The 18883-nt window shown below is 48.4% G+C and overlaps 1 protein-coding gene across 2 annotated transcripts; it reads right to left on the minus strand.

The window, feature by feature from the left end:
* Positions 1 to 327: 327 nt before the first annotated feature.
* Positions 328 to 13450, minus strand: LOC128332502 (uncharacterized). 2 transcript variants are annotated; one of them, XM_053266823.1, is made up of 11 exons: positions 13351 to 13450; positions 12847 to 13072; positions 3671 to 3849; positions 3442 to 3479; positions 3042 to 3158; positions 2825 to 2904; positions 2388 to 2478; positions 2167 to 2250; positions 1399 to 1503; positions 964 to 1036; positions 328 to 594 (listed from the first exon to the last, which is right to left on the minus strand). In XM_053266823.1, exons 2-11 carry the CDS (start codon positions 12891 to 12893, stop codon positions 458 to 460), a joined length of 951 nt encoding a protein of 316 aa, XP_053122798.1. In that variant the 5' UTR covers positions 12894 to 13072; positions 13351 to 13450; the 3' UTR covers positions 328 to 457. The 2 variants fall into 2 exon arrangements, with proteins under 2 accessions (XP_053122798.1, XP_053122799.1); XM_053266824.1 differs by lacking the exon at positions 3042 to 3158.
* Between the last annotated feature and the right edge of the window lie 5433 nt (positions 13451 to 18883).

Genomic DNA, 18883 nt, shown 5'->3' on the forward strand with positions numbered 1-18883 from the left:
CGTGAGTGCCACCACATTCCCTGTCTTCCCTCTCGCCAGCACCGCTGCAGCGACCGCTGAGCAGGGGCCAGGAAGTCCATCACCAGCATGGCCAAGAAGCGCCCCTTATCCAGCCCTTCTTTCCCCCATCAGGAAGTCAGGGCCAGAAGAGGTTTTCCCTTTTGAGATGCTTTCTTCATTTTGCCCAACAGAGCCAATAAAGGATGTATTAATTGCGGGATTTTGTTTTCAGTATCATACAAAAATGGGTGTCTTTCACATTTTCACACCAAGCAAGGACAATAAACGATTTTCATGTTTTATTTTTCTTTCATGTGTACTGTTTATTGTAAACCTCCCAGAGACATACGTTTCGGGTGGTACATAAATACGTTCAATAAAATCAATCAATCGATACTGGAACTCTGATCCTGGAATCTTATTTTCTCTCTCTCGGAGTAGTTCTTCAAACTGGCCATCATGCAAGCACATCGCTTGGAGCTTGTGCAGGCAAGGCATCAGCCCGGGCACTGCTGCCTCCGCTCCTTCCATAAAGAGCAACTTTCAACACATTTAACGGGTGGGGAGCGGGCCGTGCCCTTCCTTCCAGCCGCCCTGATTGATCGGGAAAGGAAGGATTGAGACTCATCAGCACAGGAAGTGCGGAAGAGTCAGATCAGGGGTCATAGAGTAGAGACCACAGTTCTAATGGGTCACTTTTTGCACTGGGATTGCCAAAGCGGAAGACAAGCATGGCTTCCAGACCTCGCACTTTAGCTGCAAGGACTTTCCCAAGAAGAACCGTGTTTGCCCATGTGAGAGGGGTTGGGAGTTTGAAACATGCCCACTCGGGAGGCCTGCCACAGAGAGGTCAGAGCAAAACTGGGGCTCCTTGGACGAATGATGACCTTTGTCACCCAGGCCCATTCTGGGATTCCAAGGAGACAGTTCTGCCCTCCCCACTTCCCTGGAAATTGGCATTACCTTTGATGGTGCTTTGAATCAAATGATGAGTCAAGTCATCTTCAATGCGCAAGAGAGCCTTGTGTGTGGTCAGCTGTAGAAATAAAGACGGACATGTTGTTTTCATGTCAGTGTGACACCATATCCAAAGCAGTGAAGAACTGAAGATGATCCAGTTGGGAACAAAGTTGAGGATTCCCAAAGATGGAGTGTGGCTCTTCTGGGCACTGGGCAGCCAGAAGAGACATGGGGTGGGGGCGGGTGACAGCTCTGTCCTGTTCCTCCTCTTCCTCGGTGAGCCGCAGTGGAAACAGCCCCTCTCCAGCAAGTGTGCTGCCAGGCTGCCCCCGTGTGACCAGGGACCAATGGGAGGTCTTCTTCTGAACCTGGAAGCTGACAAGGGGTCCCAGAGGATGCTGAAGCAGAGCCAAGCCATGTCCACAGCAGGGTACTTACTTCCACATTGGGCAGTCTGGCCACATGCTGCAGGACGTAGACGTAGGCTTCTCGGCCCAGAGCCTGCAGCCGGGGCTCCTCTGATTCAATATACCTGTGGAGCTCCTGTGGGTTGAAACAGCAGCTCAGAGTCATCGCACTGGCCTAAATCATCCCTTGCCATGCTACTGAGAGCTAAGCCCGGAAGGAATTTGTTCCACTACAGGAACATCCCTTGGTTGCGTCCCAAAGGAGTCGAAGGAGGATCAAATTCCATATAAACATCCCCCCCCCCACAATAAAGTTGACATATTTCTGAATTGTCATTCAGAATTCTAGAAGTCAATTCTAAAGTTGATCAATATTTCTGAAAGTTGCTTATGAGAGTGATGGTTTTCTCTGTCTTCTCAGCCAGTTGTCTTCTAATAAGGAAGTGACCTAGATGTATCTTGAATACACCAAGTGGATGGGGTCTGCTGCCTCTTTCTGTCAGACCACGTTCGGATGTGGGAGAGGATGAAGATAGAAGCCCCATTCACACCTTATGTTGCACACTCGGACCACGAGTGGAGAGTGCACAGGGGCAGATCTGGACACAGGGACTGCAATTCATACATGCTGTTGAATAGAGGCACTGCTTGACACTCCCTCTCTGTACCAGGCCTGTGAGGGGCCCGTGCCCAGGTTCACTTTGAAAAGAAATGCAACTACAGTCACGCACGTACCAGCGTTCAGACACCTGCACGCATCTACTACCTAACGTCCCAATAGGGCTTTCATTGCGCTTACCTTCAAGATGCCAATGGTGCTGTAGACAGAGGGGGCCTCCTCCAGCAGCCCCCTGAGCATCTTCTTAAAGGATGCCATGTTCTCCTTCGAGGGGGGAAAGAGAAGATCAGTCATGAGTAGGAGACACAACCGGTCTTGAGAATACAACATTGAAAAATCACTGGTACTGACAGTGCTATCACGTTTTCTTCGCAAGAGAAAAAAGCCCAAGAAGAATTTACCTGGGTCCCTGGGTCCACTTGGTTCAGCCCGGACACCGCCACGTTGAGGACTGCTGCCTTGAGATTGAAGGGCATAGGCGGCTTCATTTTGCTGGAGGGAGAAAGATGAGATTTCGTAGTGTGAGGAGGGCTGGTGATCCAGCCAATGGAAGCTCCTCTAGAGAAGAGTAACATGGCAACCCAGCAAGCGTCAAAAACGACGACAGGTCTGTGATGGTTCCCTTCTTTTTTCCAAAAATGACCAGTCCCCGTCTGGGGAGGCCCTGGTTCGCAAAAGGCCATAGTACTTAAGAAGATTTCTTTCTAAAAGAAAAACCTTCACATTAATGGCCATCTTTTGGGAAAGGGGAGATCCAGTTACAGATCTGGCCTGGTTTGCCACTGCCCTTTCCTGACACAACCCCCTCCTATTTAATCCCCGTGGGCTATAAGCATACGTGAGTTCCGTGACGGCGTCCAGGCTTAACCGCAGCAGGAACCCAGGGTCCGGATGCTTTTTGACATCCTCCATAATTTCCTGGCAGAGATCAAAGAGCAGAAGAGAGGTGGTCACTACCCACGGACTTCCTTGCTATAGCTCCATCCCCAAACACACACTTTGGACTGAGCCCTCGCTTGGGCATTCCCTTCCATTCTATGCCACATCTCACTCACCAGTACGGCTTCCACAGCCTCATCCTTATCATCGGTCAGAAGCTGACCACCCTGCGACCTGATGTCTTTGACGTCTTCTATTACTGCGTACAGGAACTGGGTCCAGCTGAAGATGACCTGAAAATTAGAAGCACTGAACTGTTAGTGATGGAAGGACTCTCCGTGCCTTCCTGGAAATGGAGCGGGCACCCTTACTTGGTGGGCTGCTCTCAAGTCCTTTCTGGGGACACCACCCGCTCCATGGAATATTCTGCAGCTGTTGCTTCTCAGGGAGAGTGCAGAACTGGGAAAAGGATCCGAGCAGAGAGTGGGTGCTCCCAGATCCCGGATGGAAGAAATGCCTCTCACAGGAATGTCCTGAGCTCTGTGGAGGAAGGCGCTCTCCTCAATGGTTCCCTACCTCAGCTCTGTCCACTTCCTCCTGGATAGTTGTCAAACCTGGAAGGGAAGAAGAATGGGAAGGGAGGGGGGATTCAGGACTTGAATTCCCATGAGGAATTAAGCAAGGTGAATTCCCTTTGTTGGCATTCAGGCTGGCTCCCGGGCTCCCAAGCACCAGCTGTCCCACACTCCCCAAAGAGTCAGCCCCAGTCCCAACCATTCGCCAGGAGCCTGGGGCACCTCCTCACCGATGGTGACTCCCGAGACTGCCGGGGTGCCCCCTGAGGGAGTTGGAGGTGGCGCTGGAGTCGGCTCAACCTGCTTGCTTCGTGGCCAGAACCTCCCTCTGGGGGGCTTGCCCTTTTCGGAGTCACTGCTGGGGGAGGTCTTAAAGAACTTTCTGCAGCATCTGCAGACTCTTCGCAACCTAGAAGAGAGCAGGGAGAAGGTGAGAATGGGTCTCTAGTCAGACCTGTCCGGGAACAGAGGGAGCAAGGCAAAGCTGTTATGCAATCCTACTAACCGTGCAAAGAAGCCTTTCCTCATCTTCTCCCCCATTTCCCTCCCTGTCTAACTCTTCCTCGCTGAATAACTATCCCTCCTCTTACTAAAAGCTGACTGTCCCTCCCTCCCCTCCTAGATCCCTCCCAAAACCACCACCAAACAAACAACAAGCAACAAAATAACAAACAGTAACACTAACTGTAACACTGAATGGATAAATAAATGGATAAATAGATCAATCAATAAATGGATAAATAAAGAAATAGATGAATAAATAGATGGATCAACAGAAACAGAAACAGAAACGGACTCTCTAATACACTCTTTCCTCGCTATCTCTCCAACTCCTCTCCACCTCGCCTCCTCCCTCCTCGCCTAACTCACCCACAAAGAGCAGCTGAGCCCCGGAGGTGTCATAAAAGAGGATGTGTCATGAGCCTCAGCAATGGCCATTGGTCCTCTTGCCTCTAGTGGTTGCTTCAGGACTTGGAGGCATCCCCTGCCAAGCGGGCAAAGAGGCACCTTTTCAAAGGGCTGATTCTCTTTATTGAACAGAGGCCGCACGGGGGAGCAGTTGGCCCTACCCACCCCCTGCCCAGTAACCCGCCAGTGGCGGTTGCTGGTGTCAGTCTTAGGTTTCTCGGTAGATTGTGAGCCTTTGGGGGCAGGGAGCCATCTTTATTCCTTGATTCTTACTCCACTTAAACTGCTTTGGAAACTTGTGTCGAAAAGCGGTATATCAACAGTAGTAGTAGTAGTAGTAGTAGTAGTAGTAGTAGAAGTTCTTCCAAACCTCACCCTTCCTGTTCATATGTCTGTTGATCTGAGAAATCAGAGGACTCTCTTCCCCACCATGTTGAAAGCAAAACCACCACAGGCCCCTCAGAGCAGACCCCTCCACCTCCGCCCACTGCCATTCATCCCGAGAGCCACCTTGGTTGCTGGGATGTGCTCTTGTTTCAGCACGACACGGGGACTCATTCCTTCAGCGCAATCCTGACACTGATTCTCACCTGAGGGGACACACATCACTTTGCTGGCTCTGCCCTCTGGCCACTGCTCTCTGCTCTTTCCAGAGTGTGGCGATGCTGTCACTTGCCTGCCAGGAGGCAGCGTGGAGCAGGTCGGTGGCTGCTTAGCCTTCTCCACTCTGCCTCTTCATCGCTGACTTTGGCATTATTCAGCGGAGGGTGGCGGAAGAGGCAGCAGCAGGATTCTCCCTCCCTCCCTCTGAGTCTCAAAGCCAAGAGCTGATGCCCCAAGTGGAAGGAAGCTCTGAACAGCTGCCTGGCTTCCCTCTGGACCCTCTTGTTTGGGGAACAGCAGGGCTCTCCTTCCCATGCTTGGAGAGGAGGAGACCCAGTGGAAGTGAAGGAGGGAGGAGGCTACTGACGTAATAGTGCAGCAGTCAACCACAGAGAGGCAGCCGCTTGTCTTCTCCATGCTGCCTCTGGAGTCATACTTCAAAACCTGCTTGGAGGCAATGCATCAGTCATACCTGGAGGGTCCAATATACAGGTAGAAGAATGAGTTCATGGATGCTGGAGTTGGTCCGTTTGGGTGCACACCCAAGGAAGAGAAGTCTGGAAATGGCTTGAGTGAAGTGTATGTGCAGGTTTGAAGGGGTGACCTTCAACTTCTCTGAGAAGTGGGATGTCTCTTTCCGGTGGAGAGCAAAAGTTTTCTGAACTCTTAACGGCTGAGTCCTCACCAGCTCATCAGGTTGACAAGTAGAGGGAGTTCCCTGTCCTAAAAAGGGCGAGTGGGCAACCATGAGGGTCAATCTCAAGTGTTGTTTAGCTTTCCACAACTGCTTGGATACCAACATTGCTCGCTGCTATAAGCTGCAGCTACATTGCTTTCATAGGGCTGTAGAGCTGACAACTGATATTATGGTTAACAGCACAGCCATTGCCTGATGACCTTTGAAGACTTGGGGAAGTCTGTTTCTGGTCAGCATAGCTCCAGAGATGACTGACAGTCTGTGTACACAATAGAAAGGAGGATACCCGTTTCTCACAGACAGAGAAGCAAACAGCAGGTTGGATTGAAAGAACGGGAAACAGAAAGAGAGAGAGAGAGAGAGAGAGAGAGAGAGAGAGAGAGAGAGAGAGAGAGAGAGAGAGTCTTTCATTGTAGCAACCAGGAATGAGAGGAATCGTTTTCTTATTGAGTCAGGCGCTACCCCAAACATCCTGAATTCCCCTCAACTGTTGATAGATTTAGACAAAAATGACAAAGTTGCTGTTTGGTTTGCTGATGGGAAAAATAGTTATTCATCCAGGAGAGGAACTGCTGAACTGTCTAGTAAGCAATTGGATGGGGAAATGGAAAAGATTTTGATCCAAGATGCCCTCTTAGTCCCTGATATGGAGAGTAACTTGACCTCTGTGGGAGATGGAGTCAATCAAAGTTGCAAAGTGACTTTGCAGGACAACGTTTGCTACATCAGCTAAGAAGGATGATTTCCTGATGCATAATATATATAGCCCATATGCATAAAGATGTGCTTTTTCAACTGGACTGTGTAACTGAACAGGCCAGGCTTGCAGCCTCATGCAAAGACAAGAACTGTTCGACCATATGGCCGAAAAGACTAGCACATAGGCAAATCCATGTGATAAATGAGCTTGGGGGAAATGGCATTCGGAAGGACTTTAAAGTGTAGTCATGCAGAGAAGCTGCCACAAGGGGTCAGTGTTGCTTACTGAATCAAGGGGTGAGAGCCAGCTTTTCTGCACAGACAGTCACAGTGTCCTTTGGAGCTAATACATTCTGATGTCATAGAAACACAGGAAGCTGCCATCTCCTGAGTCAGACCATTGGTCCATCTAGCTCAGTATTGTCTACACAGACTGGCAGCCACTTCTCCAAGGTTGCAGGCAGGAATCTCTCTCAGTCCTATCTTGGAGAAGCCAGGGAGGGGACTTGGAACCTTCTGCTCTTCCCAGAGCGGTTCCATCCCCTAAGGGGAATCTCTTACAGTGCTAGCCTCCCATTCATATGCAACCAGGGTGGACCCCAACCTTCTCCCAACCTTGGAGAAGCCGCTGCCAGTCTGTGCAGACAATACTGAGCTAGATGGACCTATGGTCTGACTCAGGAGATGGCAGCTTCCCATGTGTTCCTAAGTCCTTGCCACTCAGATTGCCAGCCAAAGCAATAGACAAGACACCATCTGAACGATGGCTTGGGCACAAGCCCTCTCTAAAGCATGTCAAAATGTTTGTATAGAAAGCTTATGCATACGTCCCAAAGGCCAGGAGAACCCAACTCAATCGCAACTGTGAACTGGGAGTCTTGGTTAGATATCCGCATGGCCAAAAGGGATAGAGAACCCTTGATCCTACAAATGGAGAGGTCAGGATCTGCAATGTGGTGTCTTTTGATGAGAGACAAGGGCCAACTAGGGATGATGTGCCAGAACTTGTGCCAGAGATCCAGGTGAAAGAGGCAAGATGTCTCACGATGCAAGAGCCAGACCGTGAACCCGAAGAATCTGTACCACAACCAGAAGGGGCATTCCTTCTCCACCAGAAGCAGAAGATAAAGGATCTTCTCCAGTGCCTGGTAGCTTCCTTGGTGCTTTGCTAAATAATCACAAAGCCCAACAACAGCCTCCTTGAAGTGAATGACCTTCACTGGGTTTGCGCATGTGTACTCGGTGAAATTACAATGCAGCAACCACATTGTCAATCTCCACAAGCCCATTCGAAGGAGACATGGAGAATCCCAGTTCAATTGTCACATGTACACAATGCTTCTAAGTGTTAGCAACAAGATGGAGATCAGATCCTTGGAGGCCGTTTTCAGCAGCAGCTCCCTGGTGACCACCAATATCTGGTCTGACTTTTCACACTCTGATTTGCTTGCAGAAAAGCGTTGCCATATATGGGCAAAGCTTAAGTACACCAAAATATACCTGGGATACCAATAGGGCTGGCTCATTCTAACAGAATAGCAACAGGCACTTGTATTGTGCCAGCTCAGATGCAGCTCTTTGATTAGAACATTGAAGTCCACTCCCCTCTTCCACATCAAGCATGATTTCTGTGCATGACAAGCCACATCAAAGAGCTTGAGATATCCCATGTGCAGCCTGGCTTGCTCTGTACAGGCCTCTGCTACAGGGTAAACTTGTCCCAGGCTAGTTAGATGGTCATGAACATGTTCCAAAACCCAGCTTTCTAGATCATATGGAAGTTTTGATGCTGACCATGAAACTATGATGGAGAGAGAGAGAGAGAGAGAGAGAGAGAGAGAGAGAGAGAGAGAGAGAGAACTCTGCACAAGAGACTTCCATGCTCCTTTGGAATTAGGTCAGAAATTGCACTTACTGTAAAGAAGCTACTACTCTTAGAGTTGGAGATGGAGTTCCAGTGCATCGACCTTTTGCACCAGCTCTCCTAATGACCACTTGGGGTATTGGGCGTGGAGGTAGTTAGTGAGGGCCTCCTTACCTGTCCCTTCTTGCCTCTCCTCTATGGCCCCTGCCTCGACTCCTCAGCTATTCCCAGTCAAGAGTCACTCCTCTTCCTTTCCTCTGAGAGAGTAGATGGAAACATCTCTCTCTCCCTTCCTATTCATTATGTAGCTGATAGATAGGACTAGGTTTTTCCTCTCTAAATGTACTTCACCAATACATCTTTTTCGTTTAGATTGTACAACAATCTCCATGTGTCTTCTTCACATAATGGCAACAACTCAACTCTGCACTCTACTCCGTAACTGGTGTGGGTAGCTTCCTTTTGGCGCTTTGCTAATAAGATCAATAAGATGCATAGCTATGTTGTGACCGGACATCAAACCAAGACATTTCATAACCACATGTTAAGACATAGATCTACGTATCTATCTTGGATGCGTTTTTGATCACATTTTGTCTGTTCCTTTTGCTCTGTTAGTTACTGTTGTTGTTTTTGTTTTGTACTGAACGTGTGAAACAACCTTGAAGTGAACTAATCACAAAGTCAGATTTCTTGTAATAGCGAAAGGAAAATTCTAGCTTCTGTGGACTCCACCCCACGCCTATAGGCTTTACTACCTTGAAAGAAGTTTGCTTTTGCAACGGAAGGTTGGAAGGCCATTGCGGTAGATTCAGTCTAGAACACACAAGTCTACTTGGTGGCAGTGGTTAAACGGGTCATTGGTCAGGAGATCCATGTCTGGTGTTAGCAGCAGAGCAGATCCTTCTAGGGACACACCAAGGTAATTTGGGCATCCGGACCGCCCAGCCACGAGCCCCCACCCCCATGCGAGGCTCCCCAAAACTTCCTTTGGGGGGCCCACCCCACCAAAGTTCCATTAAAAAACCAAACCAAAGACTCTAATGGTGGCTGAGGGGTGGCAGCGAGGGGGGAGGGATGGTGGCTTGAAGCAAATGAACTGCACGCCTGTGCAGTTTAGAGATCGTCGCAAGCCCGTGACGTTACGGGGGGCAACTCAAGTTGTTCGGAGGGCAACTCAAGCCACGATATTGTTCAAAAGTGAGCCAGCTTCATCCAGGTCAGGGTCTCCTTGGAAGTCCAACTGGCACTTTCCCCCTCTGTGAAGGAAGGATGTTGAGAAATGGAATACCGAAGCAAACAACTACTTATCTTATTTATATCTCATGTTTCAACGCAACTGTTCTCAAAGTGGTTTACATACAAAAAGGAGAAGAAAGTGGCCCCCTGTCCCCCCAAAGAGCTCGCAATCTAAAAAGAAGCACAAGGGAGAAGCTAGTGCCAATCACGGATTGAATGCTGTTCTGGAGTCGCCTAACAGAAAACCTGAATTGGTCATAAAGGTCTGGTGCCAGCTGTTCAATGTCTCGGCATGAAAGAAAGAGGGCTTGGTGCTCGCATCACCAAATTCCAGATGTCCTCTTGTCTAATCAAGTGCTGAGCCTCCAGCAGGATTGTAAACTGAGAGCAGGATCAAGCCCCAAATCCATCCCTATGGCCATTGGTGCTCCTGTGGAGACAGCCTCTCATAATGCATGACTGAGCCACCTCTCCTGGGTTCAGATTCTCTTTCAGCCATGAAACACACTGGGTGGCCGTGGGCCAGTCACTATTCTCCGCCTAGCCTACCTCAGAAGGCTGTTGCAAGGATAACATGGAGAACTCTACCCTCACCGAGGAAGAGTGGGGTATAAATGTAATGGGGGTGGGGTGGGGTGGGACAGCAGTCTTGATCTGGACCCCGGCTGACATCTGTGCTCAGCCACAAACTCATAGGTGGTCTTGAGCAAGTCACACTGTGATCCTGCCTGCCCACTGGTGAAACAGCAGCTATCATGACTCACCCAGTTATGTGCAGATTAATCCCACAAAGAAAATGGTGTGTACAATAAAAGATGCTATGTCAAGACTATCATCCAGCACTGATGTCAGTACAGAGCTCCTCTGCAACCTCTTCTCTCCAAACCTCCTCATTACGTCAGTGTATATAGACTTATGCAATAATATACAAGACTTCCAAATGATTCGATCGGATTCCACGCAACACAGCCCCAAATCAAGCCAGATCAAAAGCCTGTCAATAGAATCATTGAGAAGTTCTGCTCCACTGGGCTAGTCTGTGAATTGGAATGTTTCGGATCTTACAGCCCTGAACTGAAGTATGCTTACTCAACGTAAGCCCTATTGATTTCAAAGGGATTTACTTCCAAGCAGCTATGTTTAGGATTGCTACTTTAATCTTACTTCTGCCATCTATGGATGGTGTGATACGCTTCAGGGAGTAAGACATTTTAATTTCTAGTTGAGATCAATGATGCTGAAGGTAAGAGTTTCATTAAAAAGGAAGAGCTGTGAAAGTTCTTCCCTTTGGGGAGATTAATCATGTTTGCGGTCGTCCAGCTGGAATAGGAGAAAGACTGAGCTGGTCCACATAAGAAGGCCCCAAACTAGGTCCTTCTTCGTTCTCTACATTAGTCCTCAGCGCTCTCCTGACTGTCATTTGGAAGTAGTGTCATCTTTTCAGGTGGCCTCGTCTTTTAACTTTAAGCGGATCTGATCAGAAAAGGTTTAGATATAGCAACTCAATAGGGCTTCAATGTTCTCCAGTCATCCAAAAACCTCTTCTTTCAGATGAGAGTTGAGATGCTTTCCATTTCCAGTTCTACTCTAAAAAGCACGGAAATTCCAAGCGAAGGTGGCCATGTTAAATTCCGCACCATAGAAGCTGTCAAGACTTTGTACAGTCTGGGAGCGTATGGTGGCTTTCCAAAGAGGCTCCATGCAGCCACACTTTGCCTTGATCTCTCAGCTGGACATTGGGCTGGGGAGGGATGTGTCTAGGCAGACATTCCAGAATTGCAGCTTCCCCAATCAACTTCCTACAGATGCCCCAGATGAATTTCTGCCTGGTGCACCTCTACAAAGCACGGTGCTTCCCCCAGCTGTTATGTCGCTTCATAAATGTCTGGGCAGAAATTCAAGATATATAGCAGTTTCACTAATAGTAAGAATAAGAATGCAAATAAGAATAAGAACAATAAACTGTACTTATTAAGATAAAACAAACCAAAAATTAAATCATAACAGATCGAAAAGGGGGGAGGGGTGAAGGAAATACAAAATACAATACAGAACCATTTCAAAGTCATTGTTAAGATCAATCATGTAATATGATATGATATGGTATGATATGTATTCTTAAAAACATATAATACTTCCAGGCAGCTATTCTCCTAGCTTTAGGAGCATTAAAAAGAAAAGGAAGCAAATGGGCGATCAGACAAACTCCTCCTTTTCATGGAAGTCCTCGAAGACAAGGCCATCTGAAGAGAAGAGAAGAGAAGAGAAGAGAAGAGAAGAGAAGAGAAGAGAAGAGAAGAGAAGAGAAGAGAAAAGACGTAATATTCTGATGTTAATTGATTTACGTAAGGATGGACTTCTACATATTGAACAAATGGAGGAGGGTCTAATGGGTCACTTTTTGCCTTGGGGTTCCCCAAGCAGAAGGCAAGCATGGCTTCCAGACCTCACAGTTTTGCTGCAAGGTCTTTGCCTGCAAGAACCATTTTTACCCCTGTGAGAGGGGTTGAGAGTTTGAGACATGCCCACTTGGGAGTCCTGCCACAGACAGTCCTCCATAATTTCCTGGCAGAGATCAAAGAGCGGAAGAGAGTTGGTCAGTACCCATGGACTTCATTGGAACAGCACCAGCCTCAAACACACACTTTTGGCAGTCAGGTTTTGACTGAGCCTGCGCTTGGTCATCCTCTTCCATTCTCTGCCACATCTCACTCTCCAGTACGGCGTCCACAGCCTTGTCTTTTTCATACGACAGCATCTCACTTTCACAGGACTTGGCATCCTTAATACCGTCAATAACGGACGTCAAGAATTCAGCCCAGCAGAGGATGACCTGAATATTAGAAGCACTGAACTGTTAGTGATGGAAGGACTCTCCGTGCCTTCCTGGAAATTTAGCGGGCACCCTTACTTGGTGGGCTGCTCTCAGGTCCTTTCTGGGGACCCCACCCCCTCCATGGAATATTCGGCTTCTGCCTCTCAGGGAGAATGCAGAAGTGGGAAAGGGATCAGAGCAGAGAGTGGGTGCTTCCAGATCCCGTATGGGGCAAATGCCTCTCAGAGAAATGTCCTGGGCTCTAGGGAGGAAGGCCCTTTTCTGAATGGATCCCTACCTCAGCTCTTTCCATTTTCTCCACTCCACTTGTCAGATCTGGAAGGGAAGAAGAGTCGGGGGTGGGTGGGTTTAAGGAGTTTGATTCCCATTTGGAATTTAAAAACGGGGATTTCCTTTCTTGCAATTAAGGCGGGCTACCAGTTCTAGGTTACAGCCCAAGTCAGCCAGCCTATATGAATAATGAGAGATTAGCATCTCCCAAAGGGAAGCGACTGCTCACCAAAGGCCTTTTCATTCGGACCCACAAGTCTGCCAGGTTCCCAAGCACTAGCTCTCTCACCTTCCCCAAAGAGTCAGCCCCAGTCCCAACCTGGGGCACCTCCTCATCGATGGTGACTCTGGATACTGCCGGGGAGCCCCCTGTGGGAGTTGGAGGTGGTGCTGGAGTAGGCTCAACGTGGTGTTTCCGTTTAAAGAACCTCCCTCTGGGGGGCTTGCCCTTGGCGGAGTCACTGGTGGGGAAGGTCTTAAACAGCCGCCTGCAGCAACGGCAGACTCTTCGCAGCCTAGAAGAGAGCAGGGAGAAAGTGAGAAAGCGACCCTTAAGCAGACATTGGCAGGAGAGGGGGCCAATGGGGCAGTGAAGGAGTGCAGAACAGAAGGAGGGCAGCAATACAGGTAGCCCAATAGGCTTCCAGGTGGTGCACCGTCCTCCTTCTGGCTGAGGAATTGGGTCGAGACAGCTGCCCCAACTTCCTTGGGATAGCTCCACCCCCAAAACACACACTTTGGACTGAGCCCACACTAGGGCATTCCCTTTCATTCTCTGCCGCATCTCACTCACCAGTACGGCTTCCACGGCCTCAGCCTCATCATAGGACAGGAGTTGACCACCCAGCGACCTGACGTCTTTAACATCCTCAATTATGGCGGACAAAAACTGGATCCAGCTGAAGATGACCTGAAAATTAGAAGCACTGAACTGTTAGTAATGGAAGGACTCTTTGTGCCTTCCTGGAAATGGAGCGGGCACCCTTAGTTGGTGGGCTGCTCTCAAGTCCTTTCTGGGGACACCATTCGATCCATGGAATATACTGCAACTTCTGCTTCTCAGGGAGACTGCAGAACTGGGAAAAGGATCCGAGCAGAAAGTGGGTGCTCCCAGATCCCGGATGGAAGAAATGCCTCTCACACAGATGTCTTGAGCTCTGTGGAGGAAGGCCCACTACTCAATGGTTCCCTACCTCAGCTCTGTCCACTTCCTCCAGGACAGTTGTCAGACCTGGAAGGGAAGAAGAATGGGAAGGGAGGGAAGATTCAGGACTTGATTTCCCATGAGGAATTAACCAACGGGAATTCCCTTTGTTGCAATTCAGGCTGGCTTCCGGGCTCCCAAGCACCAGCTGGCTCACCTTCCCCAAAGAGTCAGCCCCAGTCCCAACCATTCCCCAGGAGCCTGGGGCACCTCATCACCGATGGTGACTCCGGAGACAGCTGGGGTGCCCCTTGAGGGAGTTGGAGGTGGCGCTGGAGTGGGTTCAATATGATTGGTTAGTCACCAGAACCTCCCTCTGGGTGGCTTACCCTTGCTAGAGTCACTGGTGGGGGAGGATTTAAAGATCTGCCTATAGCAAAGGCAGACACTTCACAACCTAGCAGGGAGAAGGTAAGAATGCGACCCTTAAGCAAACATTGGCAGGAGAGGGGGCCAATGGGGCAAGGAAAGAGTGCAGAACAGAAGGAGGGGCAGCAATACAGGTAGCCCAATAGGCTTCAAGGTGGTGCACCGTCCTCCTTCTGGCTGAGGAATTGGGTGGAGACAGCTGCCCCAATGCTTTGGGGCAGAGACCTTTGACATATGGGGTGCAGTTCTGGTCAGCCCAGCTCAGCCAGATTATGTTAGAGCTGGCAAAGTTGCAGAGAAGAACCATGAACGAGCTCAGGGGTGAATGGAAACCATGTAACCATTAGGCAGTCCTGTTTTCAGGCATTGCATGACACTTCCTAGCTGGACCAGGCCTGTGAGGAGCCCGTGCCCAGGTTCACTTTTAAAATGAAGCAACTACAGTCATGCACACAGAATCACGTACCAATGTTCAGACACCTGCACACATGTACTACCAACTGTCTGAATGGGGCTTTCATTGCTCTTACCTTCAAGATGCTGATTAAGTTCCAGACAGAGGGGGCCTCCTCCAGCAAAGCCCTGATCATCCTCTGGAGCGCCTCAATGTTCTCGTTCTGGGGGGGGGAGAAAAGCTCAGACATGATTATTCTATGCAGAAACCACATGCTTTTTTAAAAACAAAAACAAGTTTTACCACAAGCAAGCATTGTGTAAGACTATGTGTAAGACAAATCATATGATATTTATTTAGACTGCCTTCCTGCCTTCCTACTGTCCACCACCCTCTTGCCATTTTAAGCAAATCCAGACTCACAGTTTCATCAAAAATGTCCAGGTGTTCAGTTTTAAACATTTCCCCCCTCCGTTTCAAAACACTTAGGACTTCACTGTGAATATAGGAACTTAGGAACATCGGAAGCTGCTCTATATTGAGTCAGGCCCTTGGTCCATCTAGCTCAGTATTGTCTACACAGACTGGCAGCAGCTTTTCCAAGGTTTCAGGCAAGGGTTTCTCTCAGCCCTAAAATCTTGTCCTAAAAAAATAATAATAATAATCTTGTCCTGTCTTGGAGATGCTGCCAGGGAGGGAATGTGGAACCTTCTGCATGTAGTTTTCAAACATTATTCCCTAAAGGAGCATTTTATTGTCCCTTGGACTGTGTTAGGGATGGGGCTGTATTTCAGTGGTAGAGTATCTGCTTAAAGATGCTGAAGGTCCCAGGTTCAATCCCTGGCATCTACAGGGAGAGCTGGGGAAAACTCTTGCCTGAAACTCTGGAGTGCCACTGCCAGACAGAACAGACAATATTGAGATAGATTGGGGTTCCTAACAGGGGGTACAAGTACCCCTAGGGGTACTTCGAAGGCTATCAGAAGAGCCAGCGTGGTGTAGTGGTTAGAGTGCTGGACTAGGACCAGGGAGACTCGAGTTCAAATCCCCCTTCAGCCATGATACTAGCTGGGTGACTCTGGGCCAGTCGCTTCTCTCTCAGCCTAACCTACTTCACAAGGATGTTGTGAAGAGAAACTTGTGTATGTAGTACACTGCTTTGGGCTCCTTGGATGAAGAGCGGGATATAAATGCAAAAAATAATAATAATAATAATAGTTGTTGTTGTTTTTGTAAAAAGATTGCACAGACTGACTACAATCAAAGGCATGACAAGGTAGCAGGGATGATACACTGGAACATCTGCAAAAAATACAAGCTACCTGTAGCCAAACATTGGTGGGACCATCAAATTGAAAAAGTTGAAGAAAATGAAGATGCAAAAATATTATGGGACTTCCGAATACAAACAGACAAACATCTGCCACACAATACAACAGATATAACTGTAGTCGAGAAGAAAGAAAAACAAGTCAGAATAACTGACATAGCAATAAGAGGGGATAGCAGAATAGAAGAAAAAGAAATAGAAAAAATCACCAAATACAAAGATCTACAAATTGAAATTGAAAGGCTGTGGCAGAAAAAGACCCAAATAATCCCAGAGGTAATTGGCTTCCTAAGTGCAATTCCAAAAGACCTTGAAGAGCACCTCAACACCATAGGGGCCACAGAAATGACCACCAGCCAGTTACAAAAAGCAGCTTTCCTGGGAACAGCCTATATTCTGCGACGATATCTATAACAACTGACAATAAAATTCAGCCATCCCAGGACCTTGGGAAGGACTCGATGTCTGGATAAAACAAACCAGTCAATAACACCTGTCTATGTATATAAATAAATAAATAAATAAATAATATCGAGGGGGGGCTCAGAGCCCTCCTGCCCCCACACTGCAGCTGTGCTCTTTGTTCCCCATCTCAGGATTGCCGGCTTGAAGCTGAGGTGTCCTCAGTGCTGTGTCTGCTGCAGAAGGGGAGGGAGCAGCGTGAAGACCCTCCCCCTCCGCTGCTGATTGGCTGGCTATGTGCTGAAGCTCAGCGTATCCCTCCTCCTCAGCCTAAGCGACAGGTTTCAGAAAATTGCTCTTGTCCCATGAATTTCAATCAGGCTGCTTATGAGTAACTTAGTGTGGATGTGAACCAGTGACTGCAATAGTCTCTGTACCACTTAAATTTGTGTTTTTGTGTATATATGTGTATACACACACACACACAATTAAGTGCAGCAGCTATGAGATGGGCTACTCCAGTCACTGACTGGCTTAAATCCAGATTAAGTTGTCTGATACGGGTGTGTGTGTGATTTTGCTCCCAAATGGGGCCCTGTGGCCCCGTTTGGGAGCGAAATTGGCCAGCACTACCTTTGCAGTGCGGCCAGAGCAGCTCCCCCTGACTTTTAAAGGTGAACGCAGCGCTGGCCAACTGAGCTCCTAAACAGGGCCACGTGGGCCTGTTGGGGAGCAAAACTACACGCCTGCATCTGACATCAGACGCAGGGGGTTTGGCTGGAGGGGGCCACGGTGGGGGCAGCACCTGGGTCACCGCTGGCCTCCCTCTGCGGCTGACTCTAAGCAGTCTTATGGAAATGAATGGGACAAGTTGACTTGTTCTGTTCATTTCAATGGGAGTACTCAGTCACCGGTACAGCCAGCAACAGGGTCTCCGTCACTGACGGGAGTACGCACATCTCTTCATGTTCTCCACCAGATCTACTTTCCTCTCTCCCCCTGCCGTGTTTCACTTCTGGAACTGTAGACGGACGTTTGCATATCAGCAGAGCCATCAATAGTCCCCCAAGGCCAAAAGAGGCCCAGGGAAATGCCAAGATTTCCAGCTGAGTCTGGTTTCGACCAAACCATTCGCCTCCAGCACCTGTTCCGCTGTTCCTCCCCCGGGAGAAATGTTAGTGCAATTAGATGGCCAGTGACGCCCACAGTTCCTCGAAACGGCCACAAGAGAACGAATTAAGGAAGTAACACGGCTCAAAGTTGCCAGGAGGTAAACATCACAAAGCCGGGAGGCCTGGAAACTGCATGGATGTAGCTGGACTGGATTTGGTTGTAATGTGTTCATGATGTAATGTGTTCTTTTAAAAAACATTTCCTAGACTTTGGTGGAAGGCGAAAGGCTGAAATCCACAGACATGTATTTGTTAAAAAGAATCTAGAGGGTCAAGGTGACCAGGAGGAATGGGGACTTTATGAGTCTTTGTTCTTCCCTTTCCCCATGCCTTTAACTGCCGGAATCAGCCAGAAATGTCATGGGCATGGCTACCTGCTGATAATCCCAGGTAATTAATTGTCCCAGGAGAATGACAGACTTTGGCCTTCTACCCATTCACACCTGCTCAGTGAAGTGCAGTTAATCATTCTGCTCAGTGAAGTCCAGCTAAAACATTTCAAGGTTGCAGGCAGGAGTCTTTCTCAGCTCTCTCTGGAGATGCTGCCAGGGACACAACTTGGGACCTTCTGCATATACTCTAGCACTGAGCTACGGCCCCATCCCCTGGGATCTTGGAGAGCTGCTTCCTGTCAGAGCACGGAGTTCTAGGCTAGCTGGACCAATGGTCTGACTGGGAGCCAAACTAGACATGGCAGTGGCAGAGCAGTCTCTCTACATGCAGCTCTCACTCTCACACAGTCACGTAAGAACTAGGAGGAGGGAATCTGATTCAAGTGCTGAATCACCTCCTGTCTATGACTTACCTCCCCATAATCTGTCCTCAATGTCATTTTTCTCTTGATTGATTGACTAAGTACCGTCAAGTTGGTGTCGACTCTTAGTGACCACATAGAGGATTCTCTCCAAGATGATCTGTCTTCAAACTGGCCTTTAACGTCTCTCAGGGCTGCGTTCATTGCAGCCGTAATTGAGTCCATCCACTTTGCTGCTGGTCCTCCTCGTTTTCTCTGTCCTTCAACTTTTCCCAGCATTATAGACTTCTCAAGGGAGCTGGGTCCCAAGTATGAAAGTTTAAGCCTGGTCATTTCTGCCTTGAGTGAAAATTTTGGATTGATTTGTTCTATAATCCATTTGTTTGTTTTCCTGGCTGTCCATGGTATCTTCAAAAGTCTTCTCCAGCAGCAAAGTCTTCTCCAGCAGCGTCAATACTTTTTCTATCTTGCTTCTTCCAAGTCCAGCTTTACACAGAGAAATAACAAATAAATAAGATGGATCCCTGTCCCCAAAGGGCTCACAATCTAAAAACAAACATGTCTTGGGTAGAATACAGGAGGGGTTGACCATTGCCTCCTCTGAAGCATGAGATGATGCCTTTAAGCATCTTCCTATATTGGGAAAACATACCTGCGGGGATTTGAACCACCAACCTCTGGCTTGATAATCAAGTCATTTC

This window comes from Hemicordylus capensis, chromosome 7 (genome assembly GCF_027244095.1).
Source record: "Hemicordylus capensis ecotype Gifberg chromosome 7, rHemCap1.1.pri, whole genome shotgun sequence".
NCBI classification, from domain to species: domain Eukaryota; kingdom Metazoa; phylum Chordata; class Lepidosauria; order Squamata; family Cordylidae; genus Hemicordylus; species Hemicordylus capensis.